Source organism: Macaca nemestrina, chromosome 12 (assembly GCF_043159975.1).
Source record: "Macaca nemestrina isolate mMacNem1 chromosome 12, mMacNem.hap1, whole genome shotgun sequence".
In the NCBI taxonomy this organism is placed as follows: Eukaryota; Metazoa; Chordata; class Mammalia; order Primates; family Cercopithecidae; genus Macaca; species Macaca nemestrina.
Genome location: NC_092136.1, coordinates 7,137,631 through 7,160,373, shown reverse-complemented (window position 1 = coordinate 7,160,373; position 22,743 = coordinate 7,137,631). Strand labels below are relative to the sequence as shown.

General features: G+C 44.8%; 1 protein-coding gene across 4 annotated transcripts in view; it reads left to right on the top strand.

The window, feature by feature from the left end:
- Positions 1–22,743, top strand: part of LOC105469666 (lysine demethylase 2A) — a 154,138-nt gene that overhangs the window by 119,566 nt on the left and 11,829 nt on the right. For 3 of the 4 annotated variants that reach the window (XM_071074199.1, XM_011721003.2, XM_011721004.3), the window contains 4 exons: positions 3,091–3,217; positions 6,693–7,087; positions 20,153–20,236; positions 22,336–22,605. In XM_071074199.1, the coding sequence (XP_070930300.1) occupies positions 3,091–3,217; positions 6,693–7,087; positions 20,153–20,236; positions 22,336–22,605 (876 nt within the window). Of the gene's footprint in view, positions 1–3,090; positions 3,218–6,692; positions 7,088–15,724; positions 17,553–20,152; positions 20,237–22,335; positions 22,606–22,743 lie in introns of those variants that run through there. The other variant, XM_011721005.3, reaches the window with a different exon arrangement.

Sequence of the window (22,743 nt, the reverse complement as noted above, 5' to 3'; positions counted from 1 at the left end):
AAAATTAACCCCTTTCCAATTTTCCCCAATAATACCAGTGGCACTTGGCAGCTGCAATTTTTATTTTTTATTTTTTTTCTTTGAGACACGGTTTCGCTGTTGTTGTCCAAACTGGCATGCAATGGCGTGATCTCAGCTCACTGCAACCTCCACCTCCCAGGTTCAAGCGATTCTCCTGCCCCAGCGTTCCGAGTAGCTGAGATTACAGGCATGTGCCACCACGCTAATTTTTGTATTTCTAGTAGAGATGGGGTTTCACCAGGCTGGTCTCAAACTCGTTTTTGTTTGTTTGTTTGTTTGTTTGTTTTTGAGACAGAGTCTTGCTCTGTCGCCCAGGCTGGAGTGCAGTGGCGTGATCTCTGCTCACTGCAAGCTCCACCTCCCGGGTTTATGCCATTTTCCTGCCTCAGCCTCCCGAGTAGCAGGCACTATAGGCGCCCACCACCAGGCACGGCTAATTTTCTTGTGTTTTTAATAGAGACGAGATTTCACTGTGTTAGCCAGGATGGTTTCTATCTCCTGACCTCGTGATCTGCCCACCTCAGCCTCCCAAAGTGCTGGGATTATAGGTGTGAGCCACCACGCCCAGCGGCTGCAGCATTTACCCCAGGATAACTTTGTCATGAACTGTCTCACTATTATTTTCGCATCACTCCAGTATACTGACTTTGAAAAAAAAAGATATCAATCTATTTATAGCATTCTGTTTTTAGTAGTGCTATTTCCGCTTACAAAATATAGTTATTCTTGATTGCTGAAAATGTCAGATCCTAGAAAACGTAGCATTCCTGTGCATGATGTTAACATCATTCTTGTCCGGGCATGGTGGCTTACGCCTGTAATCCCAGCACTTTGGGAAGCTGAGGCAGGCAAATCACTGGAGGTCAGGAGTTCAAGACCAGCCTGGCCAACATGGTGAAACCCCATCTCTACTAAAAATACAATTGGCCAGGCGCGCTGGCTCACACCTGTAATCCCAGCATTTTGGGAGGCCAAGGCGGGTGGATCACCTGACGTCTGGAGTTCAAAACCAGTCTGACCAACATGGAGAAAGCGTGTCTCTACTAAAAATACAAAATTAGTCCCGCGTGGTGGCGCATGCCTGTAATCCCAGCTACTCGGGAGGCTGAGGCAGGAAAATCTCTTGAACTCAGAGGTGCAGGTTGCAGTGAGCCAAGATCACGCCATTGGACTACAACCTGGGCAACAAGAGCGAAACTCTAAATAAATATAGCTGGGTGCAGTGGCTCATGCCTGTAATCCCAGCACTTTGGGAGGCCGAGGTGGGTAGATCACCTGAGGTCAGGAGTTCGAGACCAGCCTGGCCAAGATGGTGAAACCACGTCTCTACTAAAAATACAAAAATTAGCTGGGCATGTTGGTGCACACCAGTAATCCCAGCTACTTAGGAGGCTGAGGCAGGAGAATCGCTTGAACCCAGGAGGTAGAGGTTGCAGTGAGCCGAGATTGCACCACTGCAGTCCAGTCTGGGCAACAAGAGCAAAACTCCATGTCAGAAAATAGTAAAAATAATTAATTAATTTAAAATAACAATTAGCCGGGTGTAGGGGCACACGCCTTTAATCCCAGCTATTCAGGAGTCTGAGGCAGGAGAATCGCTTGAACCCAAATAATAATAATATATCATTCATGAACAGTTTTTGGCCAAAGATTCATTTGATGGATCTGATTTTTCTGAAATAGACAATCCTGATGATTCAGACTATCCTGCTGTTTTGTTTAGAAATAACTCCAAGGACAGTTTTTATATTCTCACCTTGAAAATCAGATTTCCTTCAGCATCAAAAAGCATGTTTATGTAAAATTACATGAGCGCTGGCCGCGAGCTGCTCTTTTATTTTCTAAAAGGGAAATGGGTTAATAAATTAGCCAGGTGTGGTGGCACACACCTGTAATCTCAGCTACTGGGGAGGCTTTGGTGGGGGGATGATAGCCTGGGTGAAAGAGCAAGACCCTGCCTCTAAAAATAAAAGTTTAAAAAATGGTTTTTAAAAAAGGCAACAAAATATATTTAGGATAGTCCCCATCATTGGTCTTCCTCACTGATTAATCTGTGCTGATTTGTCCTTTCCTGGACTGTGATATATCTGAAGAGTACTTTTTAAAATTAGTATCCAGCTGAAATAATAATGAAAATGCTCTTTTGGGGAGAATGGAAAGAAAATTAAGATAGTGATTGATTAGGTTGTATGGAACGTTAATCTGGTTTGTGGACATACCATTTTGGCAGACTACAAAGTTTGAGGCAGGCAAACTGAGCATCAGTAGTGGGGAAAATACCCAACTTGGTGCCCTAGACTAGACACGGTCTGAGAGTGAGTCTCTCGTCAGACTTTAGTGTATGTAATTACATAATATTAACATGTCACTTCATCTCATGTCCTGTTTTTCCATGAGATTCTTTGTTCCATGGCCTTCTGATTCAGGGGCAAACATAGTAAAGCAAGAGTACTTTGCATACCTTTTTCTCAAGTATTTTGTGTCTTACTCTTACATTTTACTCTGTCCCAAAACCCAAACTTTCATTTTGATGCCTTCCCACTTAACCAAGACAGTTTCTTGGTGGTTCTAAATGGTCTTCCTCAAGTACCGTTTTTTGGGGTGTTTTTTTTTTGTTTTAGTTTTGTTGAAGACAGAATCTCACTCTGTAGCCTAGACTGGAGTGCAGAGGCATGATCTCAGCTCACTGCAACCTCCGCCTCCCAGGTTCTCATTCCTCAGCCTTCTGAGTAGCTGGGATTACAAGGTGTGCACCACCACACCTGGCTGATTTTTGTATTTTTAGTAGAGGCAGGGTTTCACCATGTTGGTCAGGCTGGTCATGAACTCCTGACCTCAAGTGATCCACCCATCTGGGCCTCCTAAGTACCCTTTATCTTTAGTGATTATTTCTCAAGACCAACATTTTCTAAGTTGATGGTTTTACTTAAGTTTTTGCTTCAGATGCCAAGCTGGGTTTGCAGGTTGACTGGTGAGAGTATTTCCTGGGTTAATGATTGCAGTGATTCCGTTTGTTTTACTCTCTTTCCTTGAAAATGGTCATCTTTTCTCTATTATATTCCTCTGTAGGTTCCAAATAAGTTTCGCTATCCATTCTACTATGAGATGTGTTGGTATGTGTTGGAGCGCTATGTGTACTGCATAACCAACCGTTCCCACCTAACCAAGGAATTTCAGAAAGAGTCCCTCAGCATGGGTAAGTATTCTGTCTATAGGAACTTTGAAGACACCACTTAGGACTGAGGGTGAGGCCCAAAATACTCAGTAGGCTGTCACTCAATGTGTTCTTGGTTTTTTAATTCATCTACTTGGAAGTACCAAATTCATTCATTGGAATTGAATACCAGTTACCGGTTACCTACCCAGATGTGAGTTAATGGCCAAATGAAATACTCTGGATCTGGTCTTTGTCTGAGTTGCTATTAGCTCCTCAAGGGTGATCAAGTGGGACATGCTGGTTCACGCCTGTAATCCTAGCACTTTGGGAGGCCAAGGTGGGCAAATGGCTTGAGCCCAGGAGTTCTAGACCAGCCTGGGCAACATGGTGAAACCCCATCTCTACAAAAACTACAGAAAATTGGCCAGGCATGGTGGCTTGAGTCCCAGCTGCTCAGGAGGCTGAGGTGGGAGGATCCGCTGGAGCCCAGGAGGTCGAGGCTGCTATGAACCGAGATCATGCCACTGTACTCCAGAACCTGGGCGACAGAGTGAGACCCTGTCACGAAAAAAAAAAAAAAGAAAAGAAAGATGATCAGTTGTCTAATACGCTTTTTTGTTTTTGTTTTTGTTTTAGAGACAGGGCCTTACCCTGTCATCCAAGTTGAATTGCAGTGGCATGATCATAGCTCACCGTAACCTCAAACTCCTGGGCTCAAGCAGTCCCCCTCCTGAGTAGCTACGATTACAAGCACACACCACTACGCCCAGCTAATTCTTACTTTCTGTAGAGATGAGATTTTGCTGTGTTGCCCAGGCTGGTCTCAAACTCCTGGCCTCAAGCTGTCCTCCTGCCTCCACCTCCCAAAGCATTGGGATTACAGGTGTGAGCCACCACACCTGGCCTGGTTGTCTAATGTGTTTTATTGTATAAAGAATGGTCTTTAGGCCGGGTGCGGTGGCTCAAGCCTGTAATCCCAGCACTTTGGGAGGCTGAGACAGGCGGATCACGAGGTCAGGAGATCGAGACCATCCTGGGTAACGCAGTGAAACCCCGTCTCTACTAAAAATACAAAAACTTAGCCGGGCGAGGTGGCAGGCGCCTGTAGTCCCAGCTACTCGGGAGGCTGAGGCAGGAGAATGGCGTGAACCCGGGAGGCGGAGCTTGCAGTGAGCTGAGATCCGGCCACTGCACTCCAGCCTGGGTGACAGAGCGAGACTCCGTCTCAAAAAAAAAAAAAAAAAGAATGGTCTTTGGCACAATAAAAACTAGGACTACATCATCAAAATAACCTGTTATATTCTAGGCACTATACTAAGCAGTTTACATTTATTAAATTCTTATTATTACCTGAGAGGTAGGTATTATTAGCCTCATTTTACAAATGAGAACATTAAGGTTCTCTTAAAGTTAGTAAGTGGCAAAGCCACAGCTTTTAGAGTCTGACCAGCCTGGTTCAGCTTCACAGCTTAAACTAGGTTGGTCAGACTCTACAGTTTATGCTCTTAATCTCTGTGCTTTCAGGTTACCCCAACATCTATCAGAGAAATATTTTAATTAGATGACAGTGTAGTTTCAGTATACATTTTTAGACTCCTTCTATGTCTGAAATTGGTAAGGACTCAACACCATAATATCCTGGGATCACATGTTCTTACGCAGTCTTTAATCCAAGCAAGATACTTTTTGCTTTAGCATTTTACTTTTACTGCATAATTTTACTCATAGTTTGTATTCTCAGTTGAAAATAAAAAATGGGCCGGGCGCGGTGGCTCACACCTGTAATCCCAGCACTTTGGAAGGCCAAGGCGGACAGATCATGAGGTCAGAAGTTCGAGACCAGCCAGGCCAACATGGTGAAACCTGTCTCTACTAAAAAATACAAAAATTAACCGGGCGTGGTGTCACATGCTTGTAGTCCCAGGTACTCGGGAGGCTGTGGCAGGAGAATCGCTTGAACCCAGGAGGCGGAGGTTGCAGTGAGCCGAGATCGTGCATGCGCACTCCAGCCTGGGTGACAGAGTGAGACTCCGTCTCAAAATAAATAAATAAGAAAATTAAAAATGTTCACTCAATATATGAAAGCAGGATACAGAATTGTATAAACAGCATGATCTTAATCTTGTTTAAAAATAAATCTAATAGAGCTAGGCACTGTGGTGTGCACCTGTAGTCCCAACTATTTGGGAGGCTGAGGCAGGAGGATCACTTGAGTCCAAGAGTTCAAGACCAGCTTAGGCAACATAGTGACACCCCTATCTCAAAAAGTAACCAACAAAACACATATAGACCAGGCATGGTGGCTCATGCCTGTAATCTCAGCACTTTAGGAAACCAAGGTGGAAGGCGCACCTAACCCCAGGAGGTTGAGACGAGCCTGGGCAACATGACCAGAACCTGTCTCTACAAAAATTTAAAAAATTAGCTGAGCGTGGTGGCGCATGTCTGTGGTCCCAGCTCTTTGGGAGGCTAATGTGGGAGGATTGCTTGAGCCCAGGAAGTTGAGGTTGCAGTGAGCCATGATTGCATTGCTGCACTCCAGCCTGGGCAACAGAGTGAGACCCTGTCTCCAAACAAACAAACCACAACATAAAAAAAAAAAAAAAACCCACATCTAATAATACACATCCATTAAAACATGGAAAGAAAATATATTGTACTGTTCAGTTGTTATCGTAGGGTGGAGGGATAAGGAATGACTTATTTACTGCTTTGCATCTTCTTGCATTTTCTAAATTATAATAGAAAAGACCAGTGAACATTATCACTGTGTTTTGACTATCAAAATCTTCCTTTTCAAAAATAGTCACTTTGTTTTGTTATTTATGTTGTTAGGATTTCAACTCCAAAGTTTAATTTTAAGACCAAAACTTTAGACCCCAAAAAAAAGTTTGATTTTTTTTGTTGTTTTGTTTGTTTGTTTGTTTGTTTGAGACAGGGTCTCACTCTCTTGCCCAGGCTGGAGTGCAGTAGTATGATCACAGCTCACTGCAGCCTCAACTTCCCAGGCTCAAGCAGTCTTCCCACCTCACCCTCCCTAGTATCTGGGACCAAGGCATGCATCACTATATGCAGCTAACTTTTTTAATGTAGAGATGGGGTCTCATTATGTTGCCCAGACTAAAACTATTTTTTAAAGATATGTGCTTCTTACTGTCTTCTCTTTTAAAAGGTAATGAAATTATAATCCCAGATTCAAGCTTTAACTTTAACTTACAACCACTTTGATAAGTAACTGATTTCTAGTACACAGTTCAAAGACTAGGTCCTACCCAAACTTTAAAAAATCCAATTGACTGTTACCTAGATGTCCTCCTAGGTCAGGATCCTGTTTTTACCTGTAACTGTGATTTTCAACAGTGGACAAATGGGTTGGCATAAAGATAGACCATTTTTTAAAATGTGGTGATTTTGTCATTTATAGCCTCAAGGCCCCTGTCATGCCACCTATTTCTCTTGCTGATCACATGGCAAAGTGAAATGTTCTTACTGCATTTTTTCTTCATATTGGTAGATTTGGAGTTAAATGGGTTGGAGTCTGGGAATGGGGATGAGGAAGCAGTGGATCGAGAACCCCGACGCTTGAGCAGCAGGCGTTCTGTCCTCACTAGTCCTGTCGCGAATGGGGTCAACCTGGATTATGATGGACTGGGCAAAACCTGCCGAAGTCTTCCAAGTCTGAAGAAAACTTTGTCTGGGGACTCATCTTCTGACTCTAGCCGGGGATCCCACAATGGACAAGTGTGGGATCCCCAGTGTGCTCCCCGAAAGGACAGGCAAGTGCATCTGACCCATTTTGAGCTTGAAGGCCTTCGCTGCCTTGTAGATAAGTTGGAGTCTCTGCCACTGCACAAGAAATGTGTCCCCACAGGGATAGAAGATGAAGATGCTCTCATTGCTGATGTAAAGGTAAGGATTTGATGTGTTTTATGACAACTACTGATCCAGCTATGGCAGTCAGTTTCCAGATTCAGTGGGAGAAAGTATAGGAATTTTGGATGATCTCTGGTACAGTCAGAGAGAAGTTAATATGCCTATGTGTTTGTTATTGCTGCTCAATGTTTTCATTCCTAGAATGAGGTTATGTCCCTGTTTTGAAAATACTAACATTTGTGTGTTCATTGAAGACTTAAATTTAGTCTTAAACATAGGTTTCAGGCCAACCCCCAAAATAAAGGTGACCCTAAGAAAATATTTAAGAAATGTTACATTAAACTTAAGTTACCTTGAGATAAAAAGCAGGACAAAAGTGACTGATAGGAATCTCATTCTAAGCAGATTGAGAGAAATGAAATTGTTCTATGCTGGGTTAACGTTGAGTAGCTTTAGCATCTTTAGATTCACATTTATTTAGCATCAAGACAAATCCATCGGGAAAAGCATCATTTTAAAATAATTCATCCCAGGGCCGGGTGCGGTGGCTCATACCTGTAATCCCAGCACTTTGGGAGGCCGAGGCAGGTGGATCACAAGGTCGGGGGTTCAAGATCAGCCTGGCCAAGATGGTAAAACCCCATCTCTACTAAAAATACAAAAACTAGCCAGGCATGGTGGTAGGCGCCTGTAATCCCAGCTACTTGGGAGGCTGAGGCAGGAGAATCGCTTGAATCCGGCTTGGGTGGAGGTTGCAGTGAGCCGACAGAGTGAGACTCCATCTCAAATTAAAAAGAAAAAAAAACAATTAGCTCGGCGTGGTGGCAGGTGCGTGTAATCCCAGCTACCGGGGAGGCTGAGGCAGAATCTCTTCAACTCTGGAGGTGGAGGTTTCTGTGAGCCGAGATCACATCATTGCACTCCAGCCTGGGCAACAAGAGCAAAACTCAGTCTCAAAAAAAAAAAAAAAAAAAAACCTTAAAGAGAATAATTTTGTGACCTCAGTGAAAATGGACTACATGTCTCATAGTAGGTCTTTTCCATCCTTGATTCCTCATTCAGGTTTTCTGTGGCCACCACATAACCAGATGAGGTGCTCCTCAGCTTCTCCTGACCACCTCAGGAAAGAATTCCAAAGACTAGGATAGGACTTCATCTTTTATTCTTTTTAAAATCAACATTCTAATTAGATCTTATATTGTTTATGTGTCAGTGAAAACGTAAAAAAATAACAGAGGCCTAAAAGGGGCGAAAACCTGATAAAGTTGGTCCTCCTTAGTAGTGATAGAAACTGGACAGTTGGTGTTGTAGTTTGGTTTTATAATGTTTGCTATAAGAAGAGGCAGTTGATACCATCATGGCTTTTATTTATGGGAGGAAATTACAACATTCCAGGTAGGTGTGGTCCTACTTCTATAATGATTCATGTGTGCAACAAAACAAATTTAGCCATACTTTCCCAGACTCACTTCATACCCTTAAATGGACAAAGGACATTCAGATTCTTCATTTCCGTTGTGGTAAGACTTATATTCCATTATGGATGCATGTGGGAAACTTTAAATTGTGACTTTTTTTTTTTCTTTTGGAGACAGAGTTTTGCTCTTGTCGCCCAGACTGGAGTGCAATGGCGTGATCTCGGCTCACTGCAGCCTCCACCTCCTGGGTTCAAGCAATTCTCCTGCCTCAGCCTCCTGAGTAGCTGGGACTACAGGAGCGTGCCACCACGGTGGCCCAACTAATTTTTATATTATTAGTAGAGATGAGGTTTCACCATGTTGGTCAGGCTGATCTCAAATTCCTGACCTCAGGCGATCCACTCGGCTCAGCCTCCGAAAGTGCTGGGATTACAGGCGTGAGCCACCATGCCTGGCCTAAATTGTGACCTTTGAGACTTTTAACTTGCATAATTGTTAGGGACCCTAAGAAAAAAGACTTACAAGGTTGCACCTCTAACAGTCTTTTGGCCTGGGTATCTGTATTTCTAATTCATGATTTTAAAAAAAGTCTTTTCAGCCCTAGGGAATGTCTGTAGATAGATTTGACCTCATTGAATTCAGTTGTAAAAAGCCATATTATAATCCACTAATCAATTATACAAGGTCAAGTGTGGCAGAAATACACACACTCAAACTATTGGAGGCTGAGCGTGGTAGCTCACGCCTGTAATCTCAGCACTTTGGGAGGCTGAGGTAGGCGGATCACTTGAGCCCAGGAGTTTGCGACCATCCTGGCCAACATGTCGAAACCCCATCTCTAGAAAAAATACATATATATAAATCAGCTGGGCATAGTGGCGCGCACCTGTAGTCCCAGCTACTCAGGAGGCTGAGGCAGGAGAATCACTTGAACCCGGGAGGCGAAGGTTGCAGTGAGTCGAGATTGCGCCATCGCGCTCCAGCCTGGGTGATGGAAGTGAAACCCTTTCTCAACAACAACAGCAACAAAAAAACACTGGAGTAGTTTAACTAGTTAAAATAGCTAAATAAGGAGATTTAAGGTGACAGAGTGGTACAGTGGTATACCAAGGGAAAAAGTAGAAAGATTTGGGTTAAATATTAAGCAGAGTTAGCAAGAAGAGAGATGAGTTAAGAAGAAACATCTAAAAAGGAGGCTTAGCGTTATGAAAAGTGTCTGGAGAGAGCTTGCTTGTGTTAATCAGGGACCACTGAAAAAACGTGACTGCCATCACTGGCTAAGATATAGTGGCAGAGGCCAGAGCATGAGGAACAAATAGCCAGGAGATGACTACACAGGCCGACAGTGTTTGAATTCTCCCTCTGGAGACTTATCCACACCTTCTCGTTTACCCAAAACCACAGTCAAAATGTAGCTGACATCAGAAGACAACAGATTTAGATTCCAACTCTGCAGGTGTAGTTTAAGATCAGATAGATTAATTATTCCTATATTTGATCAGTTTTGCTAAATCTCAGAAAAGATATAGCAAGCTTAGAGCTTGAATACCTTGAGAATCTGAGCATCACTCAAAAGAAAAAAGCATTAGATTGGGTAGGTACTGAATCACTCCACAGCTGGGGACTTTGCATGCTAGAAAACTTGATGCTTATAGCACTGATGGCTACACTTCAGTGCGGGACAAAGCTAATGCAGTTTACCCTTCCTGCAGAGAGAGGAATTGTTTGCTGTTGTAACTTATCTGGCTTTCAGAAATAATTAGTAGAAGAGATGAGGGCAAAAGTGGTAGATGAGATATTCATAATATTCCAAGGAAAAAATAGTGCATTTCAGTGCTGTGATAAAAGGGCTCTGGGCCGGGCGCGGTGGCTCATGCCTATAATCCCAGCACTTTGGGAGGCCGAGGCAGGCGGATCACGAGGTCAGGAGATCGAGATCATCCTGGCTAACACGGTGAAACCCCGTCTCTACTAAAAATACAAAAAAATTAGCCAGGCGTGGTGGCGGGCGCCTGTAGTCCCAGCTACTTGGGAGGCTGAGGCAGGAGAATGGCATGAACCCAGGAGGCAGAGCTTGTAGTGAGCCAAGATCGCGCCGCTGCACTCCAGCCTAGGCGACAGAGCGAGACTTCGTCTCAAAAAAAAAAAAGGGGGGGGGGGGGGGCTTTGAAGATTCTTAAAGGTTAAGTTCTACAGTGTTGAAGAACAAGTCATAGAATATAGAGTTGGGGCCGGGCGCGGTGGCTCAAGCCTGTAATCCCAGCACTTTGGGAGGCCGAGACGGGCGGATCACGAGGTCAGGAGATCGAGACCGTCCTGGCTAACATGGTGAAACCCCGTCTCTACTAAAAAATACAAAAAAAAAAAAACTAGCCGGGCGAGGTGGCGGGCGCCTGTAGTCCCAGCTACTGAGGAGGCTGAGGCAGGAGAATGGCGTAAACCCGGGAGGCGGAGCTTGCAGTGAGCTGAGATCCGGCCACTGCACTCCAGCCTGGGAGACAGAGTGAAACTCCGCCTCAAAAAAAAAAAAAAAAAAAAAGAATATAGAGTTGGAAGGGGATTAAGTGAAAAAGCAGGACATTAAAAAGTACTGACTTAGGCAGGGCCCAGTGGCTCACACTTCTTGTCCCAGTGCTTTAGGTGGCAGAGGCAGGCAGATCACTTGAGACCAGCCTGGGCAATGTGGCGAAACCTCATCTCTACAAAAATACAAAATTAGCCAGGTGTGGAGGTGGGAGGATCGCTTGAGTTGGGCAAGTTGAGGCTTCAGTGAGCTGCGATCTCACTACTGCACTCCAGCCTGGGCAAAAGAGTGAGACCTTGTCTCATAAAGAAAGAGAGTAGGCAGGGCTTTCAGTGAGCCGAGATGGCGCCACTGCACTCCAGCCTGGGTCTGGGTGACAGAGCAAGACTCCGTCTCAAAAAAAAAAAAAAAAAAAGGTGACTTACTGGTAAAGCTATCAGCATGTATATAAGGTTCTGTTTGAGAGGGGTTGTGGGTAATGTTGACTCCTGAAAGTGTGCATAGGTAGAATGGGGTTCTCCTACTATGAGAATTTTTATTTGTTTGTTTTTTTGTTGTTATTTGTTTTTTATTGAGATGGTGTCTCGCCCTGTCGCCCAGGCTGGAGTGCAGTGGCGCAAACTCGGCTCACCGCAAGCTCCACCTCCCAGATTCACGCGGTTCTCCTGTCTCAGTCCCCCAGTAGCTGGGACTGTAGGCGCCTGCCACCACGCCTGGCTAATTTTTGTATTTTTAGTAGAGACGGAGTTTCACCGTGTTAGCCAGGATGGTCTCTATCTTCTGACCTCATGATCCGCCCGCCTCGGCCTCCCAAAGTACTGGGATTACAGGCGTAAGCCACCGTGCCCGGCCTTTTTCTTTTTCTTTTTTTTTTTTTTTTTGAGACTGGGTTTCATTCATTTTGCCCAGGCTGGAGTGCAATGGCGCAATCTCAGCTCACCGCAGCCTCTGCCTCCTGGGTTCAAGCGATTCTCCTGCCTCAGCCTCCTGAGTAGCTAGGACTACAGGCACGTGCCACCATGCCCAGCTAATTTTTGTATTTTTAGTAGAAACAGGGTTTCACCATATTGGCCAGGCTGGTCTTGAACTCCGGACCTTGTGATCCACCTACCTTGGCCTCTCAAAGTTCTGGGATTATAGGCGTGAGCCACTGAGCCTGGCCAAGATATTCTTAACATTTCTTTTTTTTTTTTTTTTTTTTTTTTTTTTGAGATGGAGTCTGGCTCTGTCGCCCAGGCTGGAGTGCAGTGGCCGGATCTCAGCTCACTGCAAGCTCCGCCTCCCGGGTTTACGCCATTCTCCTGCCTCAGCCTCCCGAGTAGCTGGGACTACAGGCGCCCTCCACCTCGCCCGACTAGTTTTTTTTTTTTTTTTTTTTTTTTTTTTTTGAGACGGAGTCTCGCTCTGTCGCCCAGGCTGGAGTGCAGTGGCCGGATCTCAGCTCACTGCAAGCTCCGCCTCCCGGGTTCACGCCATTCTCCTGCCTCAGCCTCCCGAGTAGCTGGGACTACAGGCGCCCGCCACCTCGCCCGGCTAGTTTTTTGTATTTTTTAGTAGAGATGGGGTTTCACCGTGTTAGCCAGGATAGTCTCGATCTCCTGACCTCGTGATCCACCCGTCTCGGCCTCCCAAAGTGCTGGGATTACAGGCTTGAGCCACCGCGCCCGGCCCCCGACTAGTTTTTTTTGTATTTTTTAGTAGAGACGGGGTTTCACCATGTTCACCAGGATGGTCTCGATCTCCTGACCTCGTGATCCGCCCGTCTCGGCCTCCCAAAGTGCTGGGATTACAGGCTTGAGCCACCGCGCCCGGCTATTCTTAACATTTCTAAAATTGATAAGTTGTGTTATTGATATATGTTGAATAAAAAAGTAGGACATGGAACAGTATGTATACTACGGTCCCATTAATGTAAGAAAAGGCGTATGCGTGTTTGTGCATTGCAGAGGAATCTAGAAGGGTACATCCCAACCTGCTGATAGCAGGGCATAGTAGGGTGGTAGTAGTCATCTGGAAGAATTTGAGGTTTCTTTATTTTTGTGAGTTTTGTTTTGTTTTTTTTTTTTGAGGTGAAGTCTTGCTCTGTCACCCAGGCCAAAGTGCAGTGGCGTGATCTAGGCTCACTGCAGCCTTGGCCTCTCGGGTTCAAGTGATTCTCCTGCCTCAACCTCCAGAGTAGCTGGGATTATAGGTGTGTGCCACAACGCCTGGCTAATTTTTGTATTTTCAGTAGAGATGGGTTTTCACCATGTTGGCCAGGCTGGTCTTGAGTCCTGACCTCAAGTGATCCGCCTGTCTAGGCCTCCCAGAGTGCTAGAATTACAGGCGTGAGCCACCACGCCCAGCCAGAATTTGAGTTTTTAATCAGATTGTTGTTTTTGTTGGTATTTATTTTGGTGATAAAGGAATTCTTAACATAGGTGCCTATATAAAAGAAGTTTTCAATATAACAATATATGACTGCCCAGCTCACTTAATAAAGCAAATTCGGTGTTGTTGAATACTTTTCTACCTTCCTGTTTTCTCTAAACATTTTGATAAGCCTGCCAATCATGCTTTGTGAGCTTTGGGTAAGTTACTAAACTTATGAAAACCTATTTTCTCCTCTATAAAATATCTCTGTGAGATTATTGTTAAAATTAACAAGATTAGTAAAATACTTAATAAGCAGTGCATTATTACAGCCAGAAAAAAATTAGATGTTACAAATATATGAAGTTCACTTATTCCACTGCTCTGAATAATGCCTGCCTACTCTGTGTCAGGAATCAGATTGAGTGTTAAGGAAACTATGCAGACATGCCATGGTCCTAGTCCTCAAGGGCCTTGGAGTTCAGTGGCAAAGCAGATATAAAAGTGAGCTAAGTAATAGGAAATAAGTGCAGTCCAGGTTTGCAGGTGCCTGGCATGACACAGGGCACAGAGCAAATGAGTGAGAGTGGCAGAGTCTATCCTGAGGGAAATAGATGTTCCAGTCTTCTTAATTCATCAGCTAATAAACTTTCCTGTTATAGGATATAAATTTATTACTACAACATTATATAAATGGTAAAAGCTCTCAATTTATAAATTAGAAAATTGTTATTTGTGATGTAATAGGCTACTGATACTCTTATCTAAGAATCTTAACATTTTATTTTGGAACTATGATCTAAAAATTTATATTAGGCCCCATCCCAGGAGTATGATGAGATTGAAGCAGAAACAGTTATGGTTGCAAATAACTCCAGAAATACTAATTAGGAATTATCTTCAGCTGATAATTTGAGGGTTATTCTGACACTAATAAAAGAACTAGTAGAAGACCCAGTATAGTTAGCTCTTATTCGATTAAGCCAGATTTTTAAATGTTTTTAAATTTTTCTTTATTATTATTATTAGCGATGAGGTCTTGCTGTATTGACCAGTCTGGTCTTGAATCTTGAACTCCTTGCCTTGAGCAATCCTCCTGCTTCACCCTCCCAAAGTGCTGGGATTGCAGGAATGAGCCACCTTACCCAACCAAGTCAGCTTTTTTTTTTTTTTTTTTTTTTTTTTTTGTCCTGGGTCCAGGCTTACAGATGTGTGTTTTTTGTTTTTTAAAAAAAGCAACCTAGGCCAGATGTGGTAGCTCATGCCTATAATCCCAGCACTTTGGGAGGCTGAGGCAGGAGGATCACTTAAGGCCAGGAGTTCAAGACCAGCCTGGGCAACATAGTAAGACTCCATCTTTAAAAAATCAAGAAATTAGCCGAGCATGGTAGTGTGCACCTAATAGTCCCAGCTACTCAGGGGGCTGAGGTCTAGGCTGTAGTAAGCTGTCATCGTACCACTGCACTTTAGCCTGGGCAACAAAGCGAGACCCTGTATAAAAAAGAAAAAAGGCCAACCATACAAATAAAACTTTATTTGCAATATTTAGTAATAAGATATTTGTAAAAATTCGTACATTCTTACTGAATAGAAAGTTTTAGGTAGTATAACTCAGTTATGAGTCTTATATGGTTAAAGCACATACAATTATTTTAAATATTTTCCTTATATTCTTGTATTATGTAATGTCATGGTCTTAGTAATTCTTATCTTTTTTGCCTATCTTTTATTCTGAATTAGCAGGAGGGGGAAAAGTTAGGCCTGGTTTAATTTGTGATTTGGAAACTTAATGGGAGTGAGTTTCCTAGTGCCCTATCTGCTTTTTGTCCTTTCCTGGTGGTCTCTAGAATTTGTACTTGCTGCAACTTGAACTTATGTTTGTTTTAAAGTAATATGTTTTCTCTTAAGTATTCATACTTTATCATCTCTGTAATATAAATAGCACTGAAGATCAAAATAAGCATTTTCCAAGAAGACCTCTCAATAGCTAGATCACTGTTAAGGAAAGCTTTTCAAACAAAATAAGCCGATTGCACTGGGTCTTTTTTCTTTTTTTTTTTTTTTTTTTTTTTTTTTTTGAGACGGAGTCTCGCTCTGTCGCCCAGGCTGGAGTGCAGTGGCCGGATCTCAGCTCACTGCAAGCTCCGCCTCCCGGGTTCACGCCATTCTCCTGCCTCAGTCTCCCGAGTAGCTGGGACTACAGGCGCCCGCCACCTCGCCCGGCTAGTTTTTTTGTATTTTTTAGTAGAGATGGGGTTTCACCGTGTTAGCCAGGATGGTCTCGATCTCCTGACCTCGTGATCCGCCCGTCTCGGCCTGCCAAAGTGCTGGGATTACAGGCTTGAGCCACCGCGCCCGGCCTGCACTGGGTCTTGAGTCTTAAGATACAGTGCCAGGGAGAGGTTTAGGGTTAGGATGTTCATATAAGCATTTCCAGGAGGAGCTCAGCCGAGAGCACAAAAGTCTCTCCTTCCTCTGGTAAACTACGATGAAAATAACATATGAAGCCCTTGGTAGCAAAGCCCCAGACTTTAGAAAGCCTAGTTAGCCACTAAATCTGTACCAGAAACTCACTGAAACAACTGTCCTGGAAATAAGTAAGAATGCTTAAGAGCTAGATGTTTAAATCAAAGCATCTGCAAAAAAGGCAAGTTACCTTTGTAAAAGTCTAAAAATCACATAAATTCAGACCCAAACTGTTTCTGCTAAGTATTTGATTCCTATTGAGGTTCTCCCATGCTGATGTTTGGTACACTGTGGATCCCTAGAAACTCAACCAGAGTGTGCACCCTCTCTTCCTCCTGTAGACTGAAGGGAGTGTGTGTTCAGTCTGAGCTTCATCCCAGCTGGGGATCCAGGAATCAGGGTTCGGTGTGTAGAGGCGTGAGCAATACCTGTCAGTCTGAGTGGCTCTAAGAAGGTAGTGAGGTGTCTTGACAGGATGCAGGACTGGCTGCTTCATCTAGGGAATATCAAGAATGAGACAGGCAAACAGACTTGAATAGAAATGGAAATCCAAGAGGATAATCTTATAGGCAGAGGAGACTGCCAGAGTTGGGAGAAAGTGTGTTCCCTGGTTTCCTGCACCTTGTTTAGAGACAGGAGGGCAAAGTATGTTGCCCTTAGGTTGTGCCTCAGTTGTTTGACTTGTTCCCAGTGGAACCGCTGCAGGATTGCTGCACGGACATTTCTAGTACTGTAGTGTGGGGGTGGAGTCCTTGTCAAAATCAGAAGCAGGCATCTGTTTTAGATGTAGTTGATGTTAGCCATATTTTATTGAATATCTCAATATTGGCTGACATGGGCCATTTCTGAAGGTTTTTTGGAACACGTAGGCAGATTCTGGATTGTGGGCTGGGAGCAAGTCGGCGAGGGCAGGTGAAGCAGGCAGTGTGCAGGAGAAGATAACTCCAGGAACTCAGCTCCCGTGCCTAGTTCATCCAGAGAAGCGGAACTTTGGGCGACCCCCCTATACTTGCTGAGAGGGGAGAGATAAGTGTGTGTGCAGTCAGCCAGAGAGCTCTGGCAGTAACAGTGAGAGGTGACCCTGAGGGGAAGGGTGTAGACTGAGACAAGGACAAATGTGGGCCAAGGTGCCTAGTGTAGCCTGCAGAATGAGTTAAAGCCTTCCCTTTTGCTGGCGCCTTCAGAAGTCTGCCACCGGGAGCCCTCAGGGGGCTGGCCCTAGGTTCTCCTATTGCAGTGGTGGTGGGAGGGAGACAGGGCGGGGGCTGTGGCTGAGCTCCCCTCCCTGGCAGGGCCTCTTCCAATCGCGAGGAAGAAAGCAGTTGCTGAACACACCCCCTCCCGGCTCTGCAGCAGAACGGCTGGGCCCTCTGCCTGGCTCGCTCACTCTCGCTCGGCTCCCCCTCCTGCCATCTTCCGTTGCAAAGCATTTCTGGGAGCTGCATGTGGGTGACGCAGCAGCATTGTTCGCAGGCACAGGAAGCCGCGGCTGAGCTGAAGGGCTCGAGAAGGAACCCAGAGCGTTGCACGCTGCTCTCTCTGGGTAGTCTGAAGGGGCAGAGCTGGACTGCCCTGCCCTATGTGCTCTGGGAGATTCCAGAATATTCAAGTAAATCCGGATTTTCCTAGAGGCAGAATATCTAACTCCTTCAGGAGAACTTCCAATACAGAAAACAAAACAAAGACGCTGGGGAAACTTCACCAAGAGCCTCGGCAGCTCCAGAGCGACGGGAAACGAAAGGTCAGGCGGTCGATCGGCAAACCCTTTCTGGTTTGGGGTGCGTGTAACTATAGGGACTTTTGTCTCAGTGAAGAGGCAGAAGAAACTGCCTGCTGCCTGCCGGGCGAGTCCAGGACAATGCTGTTACTTGCCTGAGCCGTCATTGCACTTGTTCCCTCACCTGGTGGGATGTGCTTTTGAATTGGGTTGCTTGGCTTTTGAGAATCCTTTCCCTCTCTGCCCAGGCACCTTCTGTTCTCTTTCCCTTCCTGTGATCTGTAGGGTGTAGGCCTGTGTTTAAATGTTCTCCCGAATGCCTGGAGCCGAGATAGGCGTCAGCCTTTCCCGCACTCCACCCCCGCTCTCCTATCCCAAACCCCCTCTAGTGAAGGGTGGTGGCTTCTTTATATGGTTTCTTGTAGGGCCTCAGCTGGAGTCTGCCTTTTTTGATGAAAGCAGGGCGTGCTTGGTTGAATGGCCCCAGCAAAATAAGGCTTGGAAGGAAATCTGCATTTCCCTCCACACCCACACATACCCCAGTAACTGAGTCCTGTATGTGTGAACAGCTGCCGCCCCCCACACACACACCGACACAGTTTTCTGCCTACCCTTCCCTACTCCCCACAGAAATCTTGCAGGTAGAATTAGACTGCTTTTGGTGAACAGTTAAGTTCCTTTTCTACTCTTAAACAATCGCAGATCTTACTGTGCAGTCTGTTTTGCTGAAAGTGGAAAGTCCCCATTTGTGGACAGCTCAGTTCACTTCAGCAGAGGAAATGGGCAGAGTCCTACTCTTCGGCAGTGCGAAGTGGGGGAGGGGAGCCATGCACTCCCTAGCACACATTTTGAATGGACCTGAATTTTTCACCCTAGGGAGATTAGGAGCCCATACCAGAGCCTTGTCCCACGTGGCACCAGACCCCGCCTCTTCACCCCCACGCTGTATGGTACTAACAGAAAAGGATGCCATAGCAACTTGAAGTAAATAAAACGTCCGCAAATGAAATGAGTTTGGGGGAAGGTGAGAGGCATCTGGAGACTTGGCAAAAGGGGATCTTAGTAGAGGAGCTTCTTGGCTATGAGATAAAGGGTCTTTCTGAGTCCCAACTTTGGGATTTGGAGCAGGAACCTTAAGTTAAGAATGAAAATACATAACAGTCCTGGTCTCTGGGGTAGAGCACACAGGATTATGAGAACAATTATTAGCAATGGCCCAGACTTGCTAACCTGTCCAGGATCAGAGTTTAGTATTTGCTGAAACAGTTACCGTCCTGTACATACCTAGGGTAGCCAGAAAAGGAATCATGTAACTTGTCTCCCAGATTTGAGTTATTTTGCTGTTGGTGTTGCTTTAGGGCTCATAAGGTCAGAAGAAGAAGGATTTCATTATACTAGAAGATTTGGGCTTCAGGAATTTCTGTCTAAAACAAAAAGATTTGGCCAGTTGTGGTGGCTCACGCCTGTAACCCCAGCACTTTGGGAGGCCGAGGCAAGCGGATCACCTGAGGTCAGGAGTTCGAGACCAGCCTGGCCAACATGGTGAAACCCCGTCTCTACTAAAACTACAAAAATTAGCCGGGTATGGTGGCAGGTGCCTGTAATCCCAGCTACTCAGAAGGCTGAAGCAGCAGAATCGTTTGAACCAGGGAGGCAGAGGTTGCAGTGAACGAGATAGCACCACTGCACTCCAGCCTGAGCAACAGAGTGAGACTCCATCTAAAAAAAAAAAATTTGTTCCAAAGTAACAGTCAACCAGTGTGATTCACTTAAGTGGCATTTTCTCACTGTATCATTGTTCATAAGTCATTTAAATTTTATTGGTAATGCCATGAGAACTGTTGCCCCTAAGATTGTTCCTTTCCCCATTTAAAGGAATAAAGGCAAATAACAGACTCTGTGGGTGTGTGTGTGAGAGAGAGAGAGAGAGAGATTTGAGATTGAGATTTCTGTAATCAGCCTTAGAAGAAAAGAGCCCTGGGTTAAATCAGCACATTAGGCTGTACCGTTCATCTCATTAATTCTGTATTAGCCAATCATTTTTATGCCACTTGGCTCACATATGAGAAATGAAGGCAATACTTAATTACCTGATAATATTCACTAACTGGTGTAAAAAGTGAAGAAGCAATAATAAAGTTTTACTGTCATATGTATGAGAAGCTGTATGAGAAGTAACACTTGTCGCCACAGTAAGTTAGTTGTTTCAGTGTGTTAGTATAATGAGTACACAAGTAAGGGATTGGGAGCAAAGGTGAGTTTGAAGTCCTTTCTGCTCCCCCACCACCACCACCCGCCCCCTGTAGAGATGGGTCTTGCTCTGTTTCCCAGGCTGGTCTCAAACTCCTGGCTCAAGTGATCTTCCCACCTCTTACAGGCATGAGCCACTGTGCCCAGCCTCAAAGTTTTCATAATACTGCAGCAGCCTAAGTTTGAGTTTTCTCCTTCACCTTTGATTTATTTGTTTTCCAGTGAGTCTCTGTACGAAGGGCAAATACAGACAGTTGCCACCCTGCCTCCCTTGCTACTCAAGGGTACTGAGGCAGAGTCTGGATGCTGTTCAGGGTGGTTGGCTCTTTGTTCACCCTGCCCTGATTTTTCCTTCTTTCCCCTCCTACCCTTAGATTTTGCTGGAAGAGCTTGCCAACAGCGATCCCAAGTTAGCCCTCACTGGAGTTCCTATAGTACAGTGGCCAAAAAGGGATAAGGTAAGAAACTATGTTGTTTGATTTTTAGGCTGCTTAAGCCTTTTGTTAGTTGATGATTACCATTCTGGGGAAAAAAAGAACAACTAGAGGCAGATGGCTTTCGGTGCATTAATACAAACTGACAGAAAATCATTACGCAGTTCTGTTTTGACTTGTAAGTCAGGGTAATTGGCTATCTTTGGAGGTGACTCTCAACGGAACTATCAAACTGGGAGGCCTCCCTCCAGATTCAGATGCCAAATTGTGCATTTGTTCATCAAAATGCATCCGCTTCTGTCCTTGTGACCAGTTACTCAGTTATCTTCACAGATATGATTGAAAGCCAGTTAAAATAATTACATAGATATCTAAAAGGAGCACAGGTTTTCTTTGATGTAGTGAGATCATTCTCTCAAAAATCCCCTTAACCTGGACTTTGCAGTATGGAATTGAAAAGAGAATAAAGGGGCCAGGCATGGTGGCTCACGCCTGTAATCCCAACACTTTGGGAGGCCAAAGCAATCGGATTACCTGAGGTCGGGAAGTTGAGACCAGCCTGACCAACAGGAAGAAACCCTGTCTCTACTAAAAATACAAAATTAGCCAAGCGTGGTGGGACATGCCTATAATCCCAGCTACTCGGGAGGCTGAGACAGGAGAATCGCTTGAACCCGGGAGGCAGAGGTTGTAGTGAGCCGAGATCGCGCCATTGCACTTCAGGCTGGGCGACAAGAGCGAAACTCTGTCTCAAAAAAAAAAAAGAATAAGAAAGGAATTACTGTCAGCTAATAAACTGTCAATTATGAATTTTCATGCCTCTTCAGTTTAGATCCTGTATAATTTTTTTTGCCCATACTGTCCTCTATCAAGGTTACATATTAAATAAATGATAGCATTCTGATCCTGGCCATGAATTTGGCAAATAAATTAGGCTTCTGTTTGTTGTTCTGTAGCTGAAACTTGCAAAGCCATCACATTCCAGGGGTGTTTAGGCAGAATATAAAGGTATGGAGTTGAACAATATATTTAAAGAATCACCTCCTCATCACTAGGGGGAGGAGTCCCACTTGGCCTCTGCTTGGCCACAGGGGACTGCCTTAAAACAATTCAGTCATTTCTGGTTTTTGAGTATTTTGTGTCAGAAAAGTGTTTAAGATATGGTAAGAAATTAAAGTAGTAGGAAACATGGTCCTTGTCCTTGAAAAGGTCACCAGCAGGGTAAATACAAATGCTAAGAAATGTGTTCCACACTTAAATATTATTGGAGTGTCTGCTATGTACCAGGTTGTATGCTTAGATTTGGAGTACTAAAGAAATGAGCAAGACTCGTTTCACCCTAAGGTAGTTTACTGTCTTCTTTAGGAGTATAATCTGAGCAGTCAGGATGAGGAAATATTGGAGGGCTCCTGGAGTGACTTCAGTACATGGCACTTAACACAGAAAGCTCAGGGAGGGATGAATCTTAACAGCTCTGCAAAATGAAAGGGAAGCAGCTGAATTAGTAGGCCAAAGGGCTAGGACAAGGGCTGGCAAATTTTTCTGTAAAGGTCAAGATAGTAAATATTTTAGGTTTTGTACGCCACACAGTCACAATTTATCAGTTCTACCATGGTAGCATGAAAGCAGCCATTGATTGGCCAGGTGTGGTGGCTCACGCCTGTAATCCCAGCACTCTGGGAGGCCAAGGCGGGCGGATCACGAGGTCAGGAGATCGAGACCATCCTGGCTAACATGGTGAAACCCCGTCTCTACTAAAAATACAAAAAAATTTCCTTGGCGTGGTGGCGGGCGCCTGTAGTCCCAACTACTCGGGAGGCTGAGGCAGGAAAATGGCATGAACTCGGGAGGCGGAACTTGCAGTGAGCCAAGATCAAGCCACTATATTCCAGTCTGGGCAACAGAGCTAGACTCTGTCTCAAAAAAAAAAAAAAGCAGCCATTGATAATACACAAGATGAGTTGTGTGTTAATAAAATTTATTCTAGAAACAAGCAGTGGGCAGATCTGCCCGTAGGCCATAGTGGGCCAAGCCCCGGGCTAGGTATGCTACCATGTAATCTTCTACCCTCTCCAGTCTTAAAGCAACCTGATATATTTGACCTCACTGCTTTCTCTTTCCAGCTTAAATTCCCCACTCGGCCAAAGGTGCGGGTTCCTACCATCCCCATTACAAAGCCTCACACTATGAAACCAGCTCCACGGTTAACACCTGTGAGGCCAGCTGCTGCCTCCCCGATTGTGTCAGGAGCCAGACGGAGACGAGTGCGATGTCGAAAATGCAAAGCCTGTGTGCAAGGAGAGTGTGGTGTTTGCCACTACTGCAGAGACATGAAGAAGTTTGGGGGGCCTGGACGCATGAAGCAGTCCTGTGTCCTCCGACAGTGCTTGGCAGTGAGTGATCTGCTGGGTAAAGAATTTGGGGGAGGAGTGGCAGTGCCAAAGGAACTGAAATACATATAGTGTAAAGTTAAAGAGACTTTAGAGTTGGAAAGAAAAGGTTTATACTCTCTTTTTGGCTTTATTTTGTAC